At 37.3% G+C, this 16,701-nt stretch overlaps 1 protein-coding gene across 3 annotated transcripts in view; it reads left to right on the top strand.

The window, feature by feature from the left end:
- The first annotated feature begins 1,313 nt into the window (after positions 1-1,313).
- The window catches only part of GIPC2 (GIPC PDZ domain containing family member 2), a 59,863-nt gene continuing 44,475 nt past the window's right edge, over positions 1,314-16,701 (top strand). For all 3 annotated transcript variants that reach the window (XR_003256844.1, XM_026086759.1, XM_026086763.1), the window contains exon 1: positions 1,314-1,408. Coding sequence is in view for 2 of the 3 variants with exons in the window: in XM_026086759.1 (XP_025942544.1) it covers positions 1,334-1,408 (75 nt within the window). In the remaining variant the exon portion in view is untranslated. The remainder of the gene's footprint in view (positions 1,409-16,701) is intronic.

The following is a 16,701-nucleotide window of genomic DNA, read 5'->3' on the forward strand; positions in this document are numbered from 1 at the left end:
TCAATTCTGTAGTAACTTGCTCTGTTACTAAAGAAGGATGTAGTAGCAGACAAATCTTTTGCAGTTCATCTTTCAGAATTTTAATAATTAGGTAGTAGATAACATAAATAATAAGGAGTTTTTAAATGTCTGTCAGTATTTCTTTTAGAGGTTGGAGGAAGGTGTCTCCCTTTAGTACTTAAACTTCTCAGATAATGACATCTTTCATGGTTTTCAGGCTCCATTTTTTCCAGTAATCAAACTAGAACACTTTGATAGGTGTAATTATTGAGAAACAGTTATTTAAAATGAAAAATCTGTAGAGCCAGAAAAAWTAATATGTGTAGTTAATATATATACTAAATATGTATAGTGTGTAGATAGCCCCAACTTAAGTAATAGTGAGTTCTCAAAAAACCCCACATTTCTGTTTTTTTTAATATCAAGTATTCTGTATATGAAGGAGTCTTAACTTCTACCAAAATATATCTTTACCTTCCATTGGAGGTAGCCCTGGCACAGAGAACCAGGACTCTTCTAAATTAGCTAGTTCAGGTGTTTCAAAAACATAGGTGCAAGTGTAGAACTTGCCAAAAATCATCTGTCCTGAAAAAAGTGGTTCATTAGTGCAGGTAAGAGATCTCTCACAGGAATGGGACATTAGCTAAAGAATTCAGGTTTTTTTATAGATTGAGTCTGGGACTCTCTGGGTGTTTTATTTTGGCTAACTTTGCCTCAGTGCACTAAACGCTTATACAAGAAGAGTGGTTACAGTCTGTAAATATCAGAGAAGGATAACCATTGTAATAGGCTTTTCATCTGCTCGCTACATTTTCTGCAAGTCATTGCTGCTCTGGGGAAATTTGCAATTGGCTTCTGAAAACTTCTTTTCTTTGGGAAATTCAAATCATGTTTCCTGTATAAGAAAAGTAACACACTGTGAATGCCTCTATTTCCTTAACCCCTGTGTGTACTTTAAAATGTAATCACAAAGTGGAGACTGCGTTAGGTTGAACATGAGCATCACAACTTCCATGTTCCAGATCTTTCTTTCCTGAAATCAGAGCAGGGGAAAAGCAAATAGAATTGTGGTCTGAGGAATTATATGCATCCAGCATTACTTCTGCAGTGTTTGCAAAATAACATCTCATATTACAGAAAAAGGCATTCTTAAATATTCTTGCAGGTTAGTTTTAACCACTTCCTCTTCTATTTGTCAGCTGTTGTTCCTGCACTGGCAAAAGGTGTCCAGGACCTGGAATACTATCAGTAGGAAACTCTGAAGTAACTACTGAGAGAAGATTCATCCTTTGCTTTAGAACCAAACAACTGTTGATCTGTCACGAGCGTAAATATGTGCGTTGAAGAAATAACTGTAAATTTCACACCCGCAATTCTATCTGGAAGAAAATGTGTTGGTGGAAAAATGGTAATATTAAAGCATAATTTAATTTGTCTGCAAAATCTATACAGTAATCATAATTTTAAACTCTTTTGAGATGAGGATCAGGGAGGAACAGTTTAGGACTAAAAGAGTAAGATCACTGCAGAATTCATCTACTCATATGACCCAAGTGGTGGCCAGCTGTGTTTTCCTCTTCAGCAAATATTTCTGTTGTGCCTATTTCCAGCCAAATGCAGAGGCATGGGTTCCTGCTGAGGAATTGGAGCGGGTGGGAAAAAGTATTTGTGGAAGGAGATGGGGATGTTGAAGAGGGAGGGCAGCCACTCTGCTGCAGCTGCTGTCCTGTCTGCCTTCAGTCAGTGACAATAATGCAGCTTTCCTTTTTGCTTCTGAGGGGAATAAGAGTGAATTTGTTCCCTAAACTCATATCTGGTCCCCTGTGTACCAACTTGTATATGGTAAGCTTTAAAAAAAAAATTTTTTTTAGGCTTGAGCTTGGTCATGCTACTTTTTTTCAAAAGAAAAGTTTGACTCTATTTAAAGAAAAGCTGCATATATATGTATGTTGCATATTGCTTAGAGCATTTATATTGTGCATTTTTCTCTTGTGAATCTAATTTAATATATCTTTGATTAAAGTAAAAGTGAGTGGATACTATTGAAAGAACTTTAAATAATTGAACTTAAAAGGGAAAAAAAGGAAACTTTTTCCCCCAAGGTTTCAGCTGAGGTCTACCAGCAAACTGCCTTCTGGGCTACAGACAGTTGACCTAGTTAAAGATTAATCAATATGACCCAGCCTTTGAAATTTTGACCAACTTACAGATGGCTAGGGAATTGCATTAGGCCACCATTGCATTAAATATAGAGAGATAAAATGCAAAGCATGTGTTTCTTTATAAATCCAACCGAAGTGCACAATGAAACAGTGAATCACTATATGGAATAAATGTAGTGCGAAGAGACAACTGGATAATATTAGTCAGCATGATAGCATGGTCATCGGTCTTCAATGCCGTACCCGTTCAAGGGGGTTGGATGTTTTTCTGTGGATGTCATGGGAAGGAAAGCTGTGAGAGTCCCAGAGAATCTGTTTGCTGTCAACATCTGCAAAGCTCCTCCCAGATGAGAGAGAATGTGGGTAAACAGTGTGAAAGGCCTTGCTTGAAATGTAACGGGTGGATGCTAGAGCTAGGCATCATGGCAGTAGGAATACGCTTATGAGTGGGGATTAAGAAGAGCAGAGGCAAGAACTGAGGGGCTTTTAAAGTGAAGACRAACGTAATGAATGCAGTGGTAGCTATAAGGGATGGAAGTATCTACTGTTTCCCTCTATCAGCAGAGCACTGAAGAGCATGAATTCAAGTCCTGTTAATTTCTATGTAAATATTTTTTCTTGAATAAGGCATTAATGCTCAGGCTTCTCACCTGAAGTACTTAAACTTTTCCTGCTTTGAGAAGGAGTTGGTACAGTTCCCTATTGCATAGGCCTGATCCTTAGTAATATTCTTTCTGATATTACTTATTACAGCCAACAACTTTGAATTTGAGTATTTTGCACAAGGAGATGCTACTTCTTTTAGATCCCAGAAAAAAGGCACAAATTTTCTCTCAAGAAAGATAACTATTTTATAGTTATCGTTCATGGTCTTTATAGGACAGACCTCAGCATGGACAAGATCTGTCAGCATGCCATGGCCTGACTAGAGGTCTGTCCGATGCTCTGTCAACTTGGGGTTCCCAGCATTAGAAGGGACATAAGATTTTATAGCTTGCTGTCACCTTTTCTGGGATGTTAATAAAATATTTACTTTCTTGAGAGAGAGTTCTTGCCTTTCTTGTGGAATCCAAAAGAACCACCAACTCCTGCTGCAGAACAGTGAGTCACAACACTCTATTTTTAACCAAATTGTGCTTGTATCATAGAGTCAATAAAATAGCATATAAAGGTAAAATCTTTCTGATGGTGAGGAAGGAAAGAYGGAAGAGAAGCTTTTAACTGACTGTTTGGTCCTTAAAAGCTGTGATTATGACATGTTTATCTAAACCGAAAACCCTTTCAGTATTTGTTGTAAGGGTTACGTGTATGTTTTGGGGAAAATACATTCACAAAATTCACTGCAAATATTTAAGAGTATTATTGCTTTAAAATATGCAATATCCAAAGACAACTGAGAGAAGGCCATAGGTTAACTGCAACTTCAATATTAGTTGATGGTAAAAATATCTTGGTGTAGTTACCAAAAGCCCAGTTGCATTAAAAATGAGCCCTCAATAATAGGGCTATGCAGTACTGAAAGGAGATGGATGTTGCTAGCTTAATCTCCAACCTCACTCAAAGGATTAATGATGTGAATGTCATGATATGACTTTGTGGAGACCAAGAAAACAGGTGGTTCCATAAGTGTCATATGGATTGCTGTCGATTGGTATGCTTTGCAGAGACTAGAAAGAGGAGATCTTTTATTTTCATTGTGCAAGTTGTGGTCTGTTAAGATTGTGCCCTAAGAGTAAAATGATTTTGTGTAGGTACTTTCATGTATAGTCATGGAAATGATAAATTTTATTGGTAGGTGTCCTTCAATTCATCATTGTTCTTTGTGCTTCCTTCCCCCCCCCCGCTCTGGAAGGGGTAGGGAAAAGGTTGAAAAGAAAACAAATGTTACTTACTATAGTGAAATATCTTTCTAGGGTTGGCTGCCATGCAAAGGTCAAAATTTCATTATGGCTTTGGGGAAAAAAATTTATGAAATTCTGGAATTTCTGTACTCTGTTAACAGAACAGATACAGAAATCAACTGTATCTATTTGGAATGTTCTCTATTTAAACATTTTTCTGCTTGATTGTTCATCTTTCCMTGTTGTACCTTCTTTTGCTCCTAGCCAGGCCTGCACCATTTCATCTAGGGGAATAAACTGACTTAAGAGGTTAACTTGCAAAATAGGCCTATTAAACTGTCCCCTTCTACCTTTTCATTTTCCCAAATCTCTTCTAGGTTGACTTGGGGGAGGGGGAGGAAACCTAAGAAACTCAATTTGAGCTATGGAATACAAGTGAAACACTTTGAAGACTAATGGGCAACTGCTTTGACTTTGTCACAGCAAATTCTGATAAATATAAGTGATATCTGCCTTTATTTCTGTCTTCTGTAGGTGAACAGATGTAAATTCTTATTGTTTCAACTTAAATCAAGTGACTTTAGATATGCTGACATATGTCTCCTTTCAAGTTTAGCAGAGTTGTTCTGACGTCTCTTTATCAAATTCTTGCCTTTAAACAACTGTTCAGTGCATGTGTTTTCAGCCTTGCACGTAAAGCTAACTGCATGAATCAGAGCAGCTGGGTGGGATTTTGACAAGCACACTCTGGAAAAAGCATCTAGTGTGACCATCTCCTTTTGCTTATGTAAGAACAGTGATCACATGTCCATAGCAGAAATGTGTGCAGATCCTTATTTGGTAGTGTTGATAACCTTCTTGTCTGAATACAATGGCAATTAAAAACAGGATCCTGCAGTAAAGAAACTGAAGTCTGTTGCTTTCAAGTGGATTTAGTTGTTTTGCAGTTTCTCTTTTCATCAAGACTGAGAAAATATTCAGTTATTTTCTGTTGGAAACTATTGTTGTTATTGCAGGAAAAAAATAATAGTGTGGATAGGGATTGTGCAAGCATCTTCCCACTTACACTTCACCCGTTCCCTGTACATGTGACCCATAACTATGATTGGCGTCATGTCTGTTTTTTCTCCCGGATGTTTTGTTTACTGATTATTTAACTATGCCAGAAGACCATCGTCTAATACTTTAACAAGAAGCAAAAATGGCTTGCAAACATGACTTCTGTCTGTTCTTTGTTTAATTATGAAACATTACTGAAGTAGTGGTGCAACTCTAGGTGAGCCTATTGGCTGTCAGTATAAAGCTGTAGAGTATCTTCCTTGTTAAGAAAATATTTCTGTAATGTGTTGCATTCTGCTAAACAATGTTCCAGACTGGCAGTGTGGTTTTATTATTGTTTTTATTTTTATTTTTAATTTGAATGAATCCAAATACAAAATGGTCGGGTGAGAACCACTGGAAAGCAAGACTGCAGGGTCAGATCAGGTCAGAGTCATGCCAGTGCCAGCTTCCCAGAGATCTTTAGCAAGAGCTGACCTGTAAGGACCATCTTTATTCTGCAGGTGCTCTGAATTCTCTGCTGCCTCTTTGCTGAGACCACAGGATGTTACTGATATTGTTTGGTGGAAAAATACCTGTAGGATTCCACTACTGTGAATGCAAAAATTGTCACTGAAGAAATTGTTACAGGTGGTGTAGATACCTTCCCCTTTTCTGTAGGTGAAAGGCTAAAAGGGGAAGCTGATCATTAAAGTATAGAGGTATTAACTGAAACAGTTTGCCTATCCTAATGCTTCCCAGGTGGTAAGGTGGTTGTGAAAGCTAAATTTACATAGGATATTGAAATAAATGACTTTTAAAAGCATTTTCTTTAAATCTTTATCCACTCCATTTTCCTTGAAGGAAAATCAAAAAGGATTATTGTGTGAATTAGTACTGTTTTTCCATTCTCCTTTTCTTGTTGATCAGTACATACCATTATTATTAGATCATAGGAGTTCTTCTGCACCACGATTCATTTGGTGGAAGAAATGGTAGGGAGCCAGTCACGGTTCCCAGGGTTTCTGAGCTGATTGGCCTTGCGTCCAGCCTCAGCCTGGGCTAGAGCAAATGTTACTTCCGTTTGTGCCAGCTGGCTGTGGTCCGTGGGGCGGAGAGTGCTGAACTGCAGGAGGAGAGCAGTGTATGAGCTGGCTATTCAGTCCCTATACTTGTAGGGAAATTTCTGTTCCTTCTGTGCTACAAGAGTGGGACTGAGTCCATCAAGTACTACTGTCATCTTTAGCCTCACTTTTATTGAAAGCAGTATGTTAAAAAGTGTATTTAGTAACATTTGTAAAGATGCTTTTAAAATGTCTATTTCTTGTAGACAACCCTCACCCCATTATTTCAGTTAAGTAGAAAATAACACAGGGATACTGAATATTCATCGCCTATTTTTTAATGTTTGCATAATAAACACATCTTCAAGTAGGAGGATGAGGRTAGAAGTCTATTTACACATCTCTTCAAGCTTTTTTTTTTTTTTTTTCTTCCCCTGAATCATCTGAAAGAACACAGGTGTAACTAACACTTTGTTTCCTAAGAACAGACGGAGAGGTGGCAGGAGAGAGAAGAGATGGCATGGTTGCTAGTGGTATCCTAGATTGTGTTAGTCTGTTTTAAGCAACACATCTTTACAGTACATACCTTTTTTTTTTTTTTTTTTAATAAACTTGGCAGTACTAATAAATCAATTTTTCTTTTTCTTTTAACAACATATACCAAACCATACTCCGGTTATATGTCAAGGAACTGTGCTATAATAAAGAGTACCCAAACACTTTTGCAAATGTATCAGTAGGAGCAGACCTCTAGTGCCTGGCCAAACCTATGTTTGGACAGCATTTGTGTGTCACTGAGATTGATTATGTAGTGCCAGTTGTCGCAGCTTAAACTTCTGCACTGGAAAGGCTTCCTTCTTTGGAACGTGGAAACGGCTGATCTATTGAATTGCATTGTCTTGAGATTTTCATGAATCGAAGGATAATGTTCATCAGGAGAACACTAGACTGTCCTTTAGGTGGTCTGTCTAGTTCAATAACTTGCATTCAAAAGCAGCCGTAAGTAGACACTTAAGAAAAAGTGAGGTAAATTAATGGTCCTTGTTTCCATCTTCCCAGCTTTCAACTCCTTTCAGCTTGGGCAATTCCTGATGTGGCCTCTCTGAGTAACCTGCCATGGGTCTTTTCTAAGGTATTTGTTCAGGCTCCACCTGAACCCGTTTTGGGGATTGCAGTGCCTTTTGGCAGGGAATTATATCCCTTGTAGAACTCCTGAATTTTATTTTTGAGACTGGCTCCTACTAGTTTCACTTGGTGGACCCTGCTTATGTTGGAGTAGATCACGAGCAGCTGATATATCCTCCCTCTCTGTATGTGACTGTAGACTTCTGTCACTTCATCATCTTTTTTCAGTCTGAAAAAATCTAGCTTCCTTTGCTGTTTCTCACATGGAAACATCTTCATCTCTCTGATCATCTTTTATGGCCCCTCTCTGAATATTAATTTAATTTTGGTATACTCTGAGGTGAGGGGAACAGAACTGCACACAGTGTTAAGGTGTAGATGTGCCACTGATACTGCATCATCCATACAGTAATATAATAATGTTTTTTGTTTTGTTCTCTGCTCTTTACTTGTAATTCCTAATGCTTGATTTGCTTTTCTTTGTGGCTACCGAGCAGTCTTGCGTTCTTTTGGCACCTGTCGGAAGTCTTCAGCACTCTCTACTGTAATTTTTTTTGTTTTGTTAACAGTATCAGTTTTATGTGGTATACTGCTTATGCTGAAAACAGTGTAATGGAACCCACAGCCTGTGGATACGGCATATTTATAACCAATACAGTACTCTTATGTTACAATTTTGAAAACATATTCAGAGTGTGAGTATATTTGCCCTTGAGAATCTGAAAGACTTGTCAATGTGTTGTTTCTTAAAACAATTACCGGAAAGGTTATAAAACTCAAATGTTAATATAATCAAATAAAGAGCAACTAGTGTTAGAGGAAAACAGTGAACAACTATCAAGGCCTAGACTGTTAATTATTATTAAACATCTTTACCTGTTCTGTAACTGAGGGGTAGGTGGCTTGGGAAAAATCTGTTGACTGGTGCAGAGTAGTGTGATGAATCTAATTCTTCATTTGTATATGTGCTGTTTCAGAACAGCGTTCCTTGAGTCTTGGATAAACTCCTTGGTGATAGCAATCAGAGCCAAAAGCAGTTATAAAAATCCAAGCTTATTACAAGTCAAATTCTTCTCTTGAATTTTATTACTAGATATTTCTGCTTCTTTTGCCCATAACTGGTAAACTTAATATATTCTCCAGAACTTGTCAACATGTAAACTTTTTGGGGGTGAAGCAGAACTTGAGCCTCCTTATAAAGTTACTTTTGGTAACAACAGTGAGAACTAAACTTTTTTTTTTCCTCCTCCTTACCAGCACTATACACTTGTATACAGGTAAGATGTTTATGTACTGGGTGGAGATAACATGTCATAATTCACTGATGTTTGTAATAGTGCAATAAAAATAGGCTCAAGCAGGTGAGGGAAACCTGTTAAATGTGTTGATGGCTCAACAACATCAATGTGCAGGTCGTGCAAGTTCTGAAGAAGAGTCCTTTTACAGACATTTTCGTGTGGGTAGGAACTGAAACAAGCAGTGACTCTAAATAAGGCACTGGAAAACATTTGTGGAATCTGTATTCTTTCAGGAGGGGAAAGCCTTATTCTGTGGTTGAAAATACTTTGTGTTTGTGTCACCCAGTGTGACCGTACTTCAGATGTCTCCTTTTGTTTTTCCCTAAGTACTYTCTGGTACTGCATTGAAGTATTGACTTACACCACAGTAAAGTGAGGGTAAGTTAGATGCATTTTCATCAACGTGATGCATTGTAATTGGGCTCTAAGAACTTTGTCTGCTTGTAAAAGACTYGTTCTCTCTCTGCAGTGGAAAGTGAGGCCTGGAAATTTCTTTAAAGTATATTTTTGTTCTTCAGCTATAGTGGAGATTGTGAGTTAGTAGACAAGAATTAGGTATGAGAAAGCAATTCTTTGTTAATGACGTAAGCTTATTTGTGATGAAGTATCAGTGTGCATGTGTTTAGTCCTGTTTTAGTTTTGATAGCTGTAGCAATGTTTAGTATAAAATCTACCTGAGGTTTAAATCAGTTTTCTCTCTATTCTAGTACTGTATGTAGCTTTAGAAAAGAAGTGGGTTTTTTTGTTTGTTTTATAATATGTAGTGGAAGTGATCATTTTTTGATGAGAATAACCTGATTGTTAAATTTTATACAAAATAATCAAGCATTAATGTTAAAATATGGATACTTTTGGCTTAAAAATAGCATTTCTAGTTGTTGGTCTATTGTTACAAACTAACGAACGTAATTTAGGGGTTCTTAAAAATTTTTGTCAAGTGTCTGCTGTGTGTCTGCTGTGTAGACCCCCCCCCCCCCCCGTAAATAAAATTGAAGGCTGCATGGATCATGGGTTTTAAATTCATTTTGAAAGCTGAGACATGACAACAGTATATCTCTGATAGCAGCTGAGATTCAACACTTGAATCTGAGCTGTGAATTCATACTGACTCTGAAGTGTATGTTTAAAATAAGATTTCCCACAGAATATCTTAGGTATATATCCTTTGGCCTGTTTTAAGGAGCATAACTTCACATATATTCCTCCTGGATTGTATTCCTATATAAATATTTTTTGTGAAGCAGAGTACCAAAAATATAAAATATTGAAGATAGGGATGGAATGGTGCAACTTAAAAGTGCAATGAATTTATTTATCTTGGAGAACTTTGTATTCTACTCTTCCATTTACTATCTCATCTTTTCTTGAACCCACCAAAAATCTGACAAGATGTTCCCAGACAAAATGACCAAACTTTCTGTATGGAAAAACTCTAGTAGCTATTTTTCCTGTCAAGTGTCACTGTTTCACTGTTTCACAGTGATTTAGATACATCTCTAATGCGAGTTAGATATTTTCATAATGCGTGATTATAACTTACCTCTCTAAGTCTATTTTTTTTTAATGTGTCAGCAAATCAAAAGTCAACAAATCCTGTTAATGTAAGCTCTGACTGTCAGTGAATTGTATCAAAATACATTATTGTGCGCTCTCTGTCTAGTGTTCGAAGTTCTAGGAAAACTGCACTCTGATTATATRCCTCAGGGAAAGGAATTGATGCATTTCATGTGCACAAGAAACTAGGGTAGAAACTTCATGGTGYGTTTCAACTTGAATCGTTTACAAACTGCAGTATCTCCAAGACAGAATGCGTGCCATAGGAAATACAGAACTGTCTAGTTACTCAAGTATGCTGTTCAACAACAGTAAATGTCTATTAGATAACCATCTGTTAAAACTGATAATTCTACCATTTATAAAGCTTTGTGCGTATTTCATATTTCACTTTCTTGTACGATTATTAATTTAGATATAAAATTGACCCCCAGAATTCTTATCTGCAGTAAGTCTTCCACTTGCAGCACAGCAGCACACTTCTGGAGAGAACTGAAGTAAAAAGCTGATAAATTTGGGTAGTTACTTGGTTATGAAGTGCATGACTAAACGAAGCCCTTCTTGGGCTGTTTACTGATTCAAAAGAGGTGTTACATTCTGCAAATTTCACTTCATGTTGCCTTGGCTATAGAAAAAACCTTTTTCAGCTATCTGTCGCTTCTGCTGCAGGCTCTAAATACATTTCTGTAGATGAGACCAACTACTGAATATTTCTTGAGTGAAACAGACGCATTCACAAATGTGGTTTGTGTATGTACAAGGTCTTATTCACAGTCTTAAAGTATACATGTAGCTCAGTCAACTACGTACAGTTAAAGATGCTGGGGTGAAAAAATCACTGTCATTATTTTTTTTCTTCTGGGAAAGTAATTGGTGCTGTTATAGAATATTTACTATTGTATATGGATGTGCTCTCTTCCAACTCTGCTAGACAAATGTCAGCTTATTCCATTCGTTCACGTGGGCTTGCAAATATTATGATACTTAATTGTGAAAGAGCTTTTTCTGGCTGGGGATTTGACTCCTCTGCCCTGACATTTATGTGCACATGTATATTTATAGTTGTGATCTGTGTGGAATTTGCCTTTGTGGTTTTGTTTGCTCTTTAACTTGCTCTGTGATCTACCCCGTGTGGGGTTTTCTAGTTTCTGTTTCTTTTTTTGAGTTTTGTTTCTGAGGTTTAATAGGTGAGGAATGCAGAAAAAATGGTTTATTTTGTAATTTTTTAAAGGAAATGTGAGTATTTTTACTCTAGGGAAAACATCATTCTGCTTAGAGTCTTTTCCTTAAAATAACCTTGCGCAGGTGCTAATTTATTAATATAGAATTTGAGTTCAAGGTACTATTGTGACTATTTCTTTGGCTGTATCCTAACTTCTTTCAACAGTTCTTATGAAGGATTCTTTAAAGAAAGGGATTCAAATTTAAAATTATCAAAGCAACTATTCCAAGATCTGGAAGTAGAATGACCTTTCTCATATTGTTCTCCCAAAGTCAAGGCGTCCATTGCGCCCATCCATATGTACATGAGTTAGGCTATGGTTCTTGAGAAAGTGTATGGGAAAAGATAGTATTTCAGTAAAGTAATTGTTTCTTTAAAATGATTCAGATGGAATGCTGATTCTGAGTAGTCAGACTCAGCTTCAGAAGTGAAGAGGAACCGTTTAAAGAACAATTTTCAGCTTATTTGTGTATATTTCATAAAATGTAAAACCCCTCTTATCTAAAAAGCTAAAGTCTAGTATTACAATACTGAATGTCACTGCCTCTTTGATCAAAGAACAAAAAAAACACTCTGTAGATAAGTATTTCAATGGTTTCAAAAGCGGTCTTATTCAGTCTTCCTGAGAGATGATTAAATATTTTAATAAACTGTTAAATTTTTTTAGTAATATGATACAATTGAAGATGCAAGTTCTTTCCAGGTGACTTCAAAAAGCTTGAACTTCTCATTTTAGTATTTGTGTTTTAGTTTGGACTGTAGGGTAACGGAATTTGCAAATGTTTGCGAAAATATATGCTGACTTCCAATATACCTCCAAGTACCAGCTTGATAGCCTTTATCTCTTTGTAAAAATAGATAATTCCTGTAGCTCAAAATTCTGGTTTAGGGATTGAGAAGGAAATAATTAAACAGGTAATACTGAGACTGAAAGCTAATAATCTCTGTGCTAGGGAAATGACCTAGTCAAAGTTTGGTGCTGTTTTGTTAGAAGCAATGCAACATGCCAGTCAAGAAATAAATAGAACAGTTTGTTTTGTTGTGTTGTTTTACTCCATTTGATGCAGGCGTATAAGGCTGACTTAGAGACTTAGGGTTTTGACAGCCTTCTTCAAAGCATCTTCTGTTCAGCTGTACTCAACATGGGAGTCAGCTGCTGATCTCTAACAAATAACTCTGGCATAGGGAAGAGCTGAACAAATGCATATATATGCTGCTAACTTTATCAATGTATAATGAGGGTACCCTAAAGTGGCTTATAAGAATTAGAGAACTTGCTGTCTGTCATGAGACCTGCTGGCTCTAAATACTTGGTTGGCAGCTAACGTGTCTTCAGGAATATCACACTGGAAAAGATCAATGTTCTAGCAGAATTTAGGAAAAYCACAAAAATATGCAGACTTAATTTGAAAATTAACTGTAGTATTTTCTGTATTCTACATTGTACAGAAGATCTGGTCTTGATTAGGTATATTTTCTAGATAAGCAGCTGGATAATCTCTTTTCTCTGCTTGACGTCTTAATAMTTCAGCATCATACATGCAGCATCAGAAGCTGGCTTAAATGGATTGCAGATCTGATTGTATGCCTAGAATATCTCCATACGCAATGTAGGTACCTCGTGGTCCTTACACACAAAGTGCTGACTGACCTCTGAAGCAGAGGGTGACTGAAGTGCAGCAATTCTGGGCTATGGGCTTACTGACAAAATGTCCCTGAACACTACTATAAAAGAGGAGCAATATCTCAAGGTAGAAGGGCACAAACTTGTAAAGAACAAAATTATCCCATAAATAAGTTCATCTGTCCCACACTAGGTGATGGCCTTGTATCTGATTTTGTAGAGGCTACTTGGGCTTTACAAAACTGTTTCAAGCACATGGGAAGCTGAATCTTTTCAGAGTCTAGAGGTGTGCTTTTTGATACTTGCTGGTCAAGATATATGATAACAGCTCTGAAATATATACATTTAGTTTTATTGTTATAATCTTATAGCTGTTTTTTTTTTCCTGTTTATCTGTTTATTTGAAGGGAGTGCAATGCCAGAAGTCCTTGCTATGGAAAGTGCATTAAGGATTTTCCTTTTTTAATTATTTATTTTTTATTTTTAACTCTGGGGAGGGATGTGGGATCAAATAAAATGAGTAATAAGGAATTGCAAAGACCAGATATTCATTCCAGAGTTCTAAAAGCTTGGCAGCTGTGGCTTATAACCTATCCTTAAAACCGTTCTAATATGGGAAGATTGGTAGAAGTAAAAACTCGCATCACACTTACCAGAAGGATTCCACTATGTGAGGAAGTGCCGGTAGGATCTGATGTACTTGAATGATCATTAGCATGATCTGATGTTCGTACTGTGCACACTGGTAGAAAGTCTAAAAACCTTTTGTAATTTTTCCTTCCACTAATTCTGAAGGAAACTTGTATCTCACATATCTATTAAGAATTCTTTAAAGGAATCCATGAACATGTGAGAGGGAATGTATGGTTGACTTACTGTAGCCTACCTGTATTTCCAAAAGGTCCCTACTTGATAAAAGATAAGAGCATAGGACATCCTTTTGTCTTAATAAGATAAAAGGAAGGGGCATACAATGGGTAGAAAGAAGGAACCTACTTGCTGGATGAAGGTGCTCAAGTTACCCCATTGACTCTTAGGAGGTTCCAGGCTGTAAACTCATCCTGATATGAAGATCTCCTGCAGGCCGGGAAGTAGAAGTAATATAGTCATTGCTGTGGATCTTGCTCAAATCTTAAGTCTTTCCATTTTTAGGGAATAACTTAACGAATTAGGGTATAACTTGGCACTTCTGTCTGAATAACAGACTGTTCAGAATGCCTGAACATTGCTCACTGTGGTTGTCAGCAAAAAGTCCCAGTGTAACTTTTTGTGGTTATTGGAACTTGTTCTGTAAGCTTTGACACTTTAGGGAAAAAAACTTTTGGTTAAAGAAGAAATCTTAACTACTATTTTTTTTTTTAAATTAGATTAAATAGAAATTAATTTTTATGTTTTACAAAATTTTTTTTAAGCCTGGCTAATTGGAGCTCCTAGGGTATTCTTTTGATATTGAAAAAGGAAATTTGTATTTAATATTCTCAAAGGGAAAAGTTCTTATACCTTGCTTTTAAATTAGCACTTGCATTCTCTGCCACTTCCATTGACCACAGGTTTTGGAAAACCTCATGAAAATATTGTCCTGAGACTAGTTGGAGCTGTTRCTGTTCTGACAATACTATTATATGCCAGCATGGCAAGACAAATATTCTCAGATGCTCACTGGTGGAATAGTTCAAGCGATGTAAGTTATGACCCTGCCATAGGTTCCTCAAACCATACCATGGGAGCACAGCTGAGCAGAGTAACTCTTTGTGCTGCTAGTTTTGCAGGASGATTGAAGACACATCTCAGTCTCATTGTGCCAATGGTGATGAAGCTTGGTTGCTGTTTTAGTTTAGAGTTTATGATAAAACTTTGGGTCATGACTTGTCATATTTGCACCTATTTCCTGGGCCTAACAAAGTTAACTGCCCATGAAAGCATGTCAGGAGTAGTATTGCATTTTGAATGAAGTGAATTCAAGTCCAGTTTAATTTCAAGTCATTGTGCGTGCTGCTTTGGGAATTCTGTAGTGAAAAAATGCAGAATTTGGGACATGTGTCTCCAATAATTTATCTGAAATACTATAGCAAACTAACAAAAGCAGTATTTTTTTTTTTAAGAAAGATAGAGAAAGGGTTGAATTAATCAAAACCTAGCTTCATTCCATATAGAGCTCAGCACTGTCTTCTTCAGCTGTAAAGAAGATAATTGATTCTGAAACCTTGTGAGTTCCTATATGCCAAAAACCAAGTCAGTCCTGAGAGACTTGGTGGCAAGAGGATCCGATTCCTCTTTTCAGTATCCTCTGGCCTGTCTTACAATTGAAATAATTAAGGATATGTAAAAGTTCTTGTTTTGTCAAATATTGTGTTGAAATCTCATCTTTATACTTTTCTCCTTCATTCCTCCCCCTCCCCCCCAAAAAAAAAAAAAGAAAGGAAAAGGATATTTGAGCAAATCTTGGATGCATTGAGGAAACCTGGTAAATTGTAGTGCAGATATGATGTAGGAAACGGGGTGACAACACATGGCAAATATCTCCCAAATCTTTTTTTAGTACTGTCTGGTTAGGAAGAAATTTTCTGTTTTTTCTGATCAGCCAGCCCTCTTTTAAGTTAGAGCAGGTTCCGAAAAACAACTTCAAATATAATACTGTGTTCGCCGCTTGAATTTGAGGGTCCTTTGACTGCTATATGCTGCCTTTCTTAAATATCTTGTCTTTAGGAGAAGGACAATTGAGCCTAATAGAGGTATCTTTTCTTCATATAAGTAACTTCTAGATATGACCCAAACTGGTATATTTTAATGTTTCCTTCCAGGAAGGAGTATTTTGCAAGCTACAATAATCAGTCTTAAAGTTTATCTCCATCTTGACAAGTAAGAATAATTTCTCGACTTACAGTTCTCAACTAAGGGCCAAAAGAAATCTTGCAGGCTGAAAGTTGATACCATTCCCTCTACAGAGCGAGAGAAACACTTCAGCAGTAAAATTCTGCACTAGCTATGTGTTAAAAAACAAATATTTAAGAATTGGTACTTGACTTGCATTTCATCAGATGAAAGCTATTTGCTTGGTATACTGATATTTGTACAATAGTCTTGGTATTTCTTTTGTGTACAATGAGAAAAAGAATGTGATTGCTCTGCTTTGAGTGGCTTGAGCTGAGCTGTAATAAACTGATTTGTATTTTTGCTCAGATTTAGTTTCTTACTGCTTAATGGTGCTTGGCTCCAATCGACTCTGGCTGAGGGTGGCTTAATTTTATTTTGACAGAAATGAAGTTAACCTTTTTGAAGCCTTGTAACTAACTTGAATATAAAGTACTTTGTAATCCTTGCTGGAAAAGGTACAAATTCATGTTGGTGATATCTTGGGCAAGCGGTTGTATTTACAGCAGTCTCTATAGAAACTGCAAAGCAAACTGCTGGGTTTATTTTATAAGGGCTACTGCCGTCTTTCGGACGCAGTTATGTTTTTAGACCTCCCTGGCTTCGGTCTGGTGTCCTGGTGGTGAGAGGCACCGTGTCGCCCTGTTAAACCTCTAAACTCGCTGGTGCCCTGGCGCAGGGGGAAATGGAAGTGGGAGCGTGGCGTGTGCCTGTACGTCCGCCTGCGGGAGCGAAGGCTGGGCCGGCCGCTGCGCTCGGGCAGCCTGGGAAGTGACGTCCGGGAGTAGCTGCCGTTCTAGAAAGAGCGGAGACGCGTCGTGTAGGTGGGAGGACTCTGAGGAGGGCTGTGTCCTGTCCAGGGAGCATAATTATTTATAAATGAGCAACGGGGGAGGGAATGA

The sequence above is a fragment of the Apteryx rowi genome, unplaced genomic scaffold (assembly GCF_003343035.1).
Source record: "Apteryx rowi isolate R43461 unplaced genomic scaffold, aptRow1 scaffold_7, whole genome shotgun sequence".
NCBI lineage: Eukaryota > Metazoa > Chordata > Aves > Apterygiformes > Apterygidae > Apteryx > Apteryx rowi.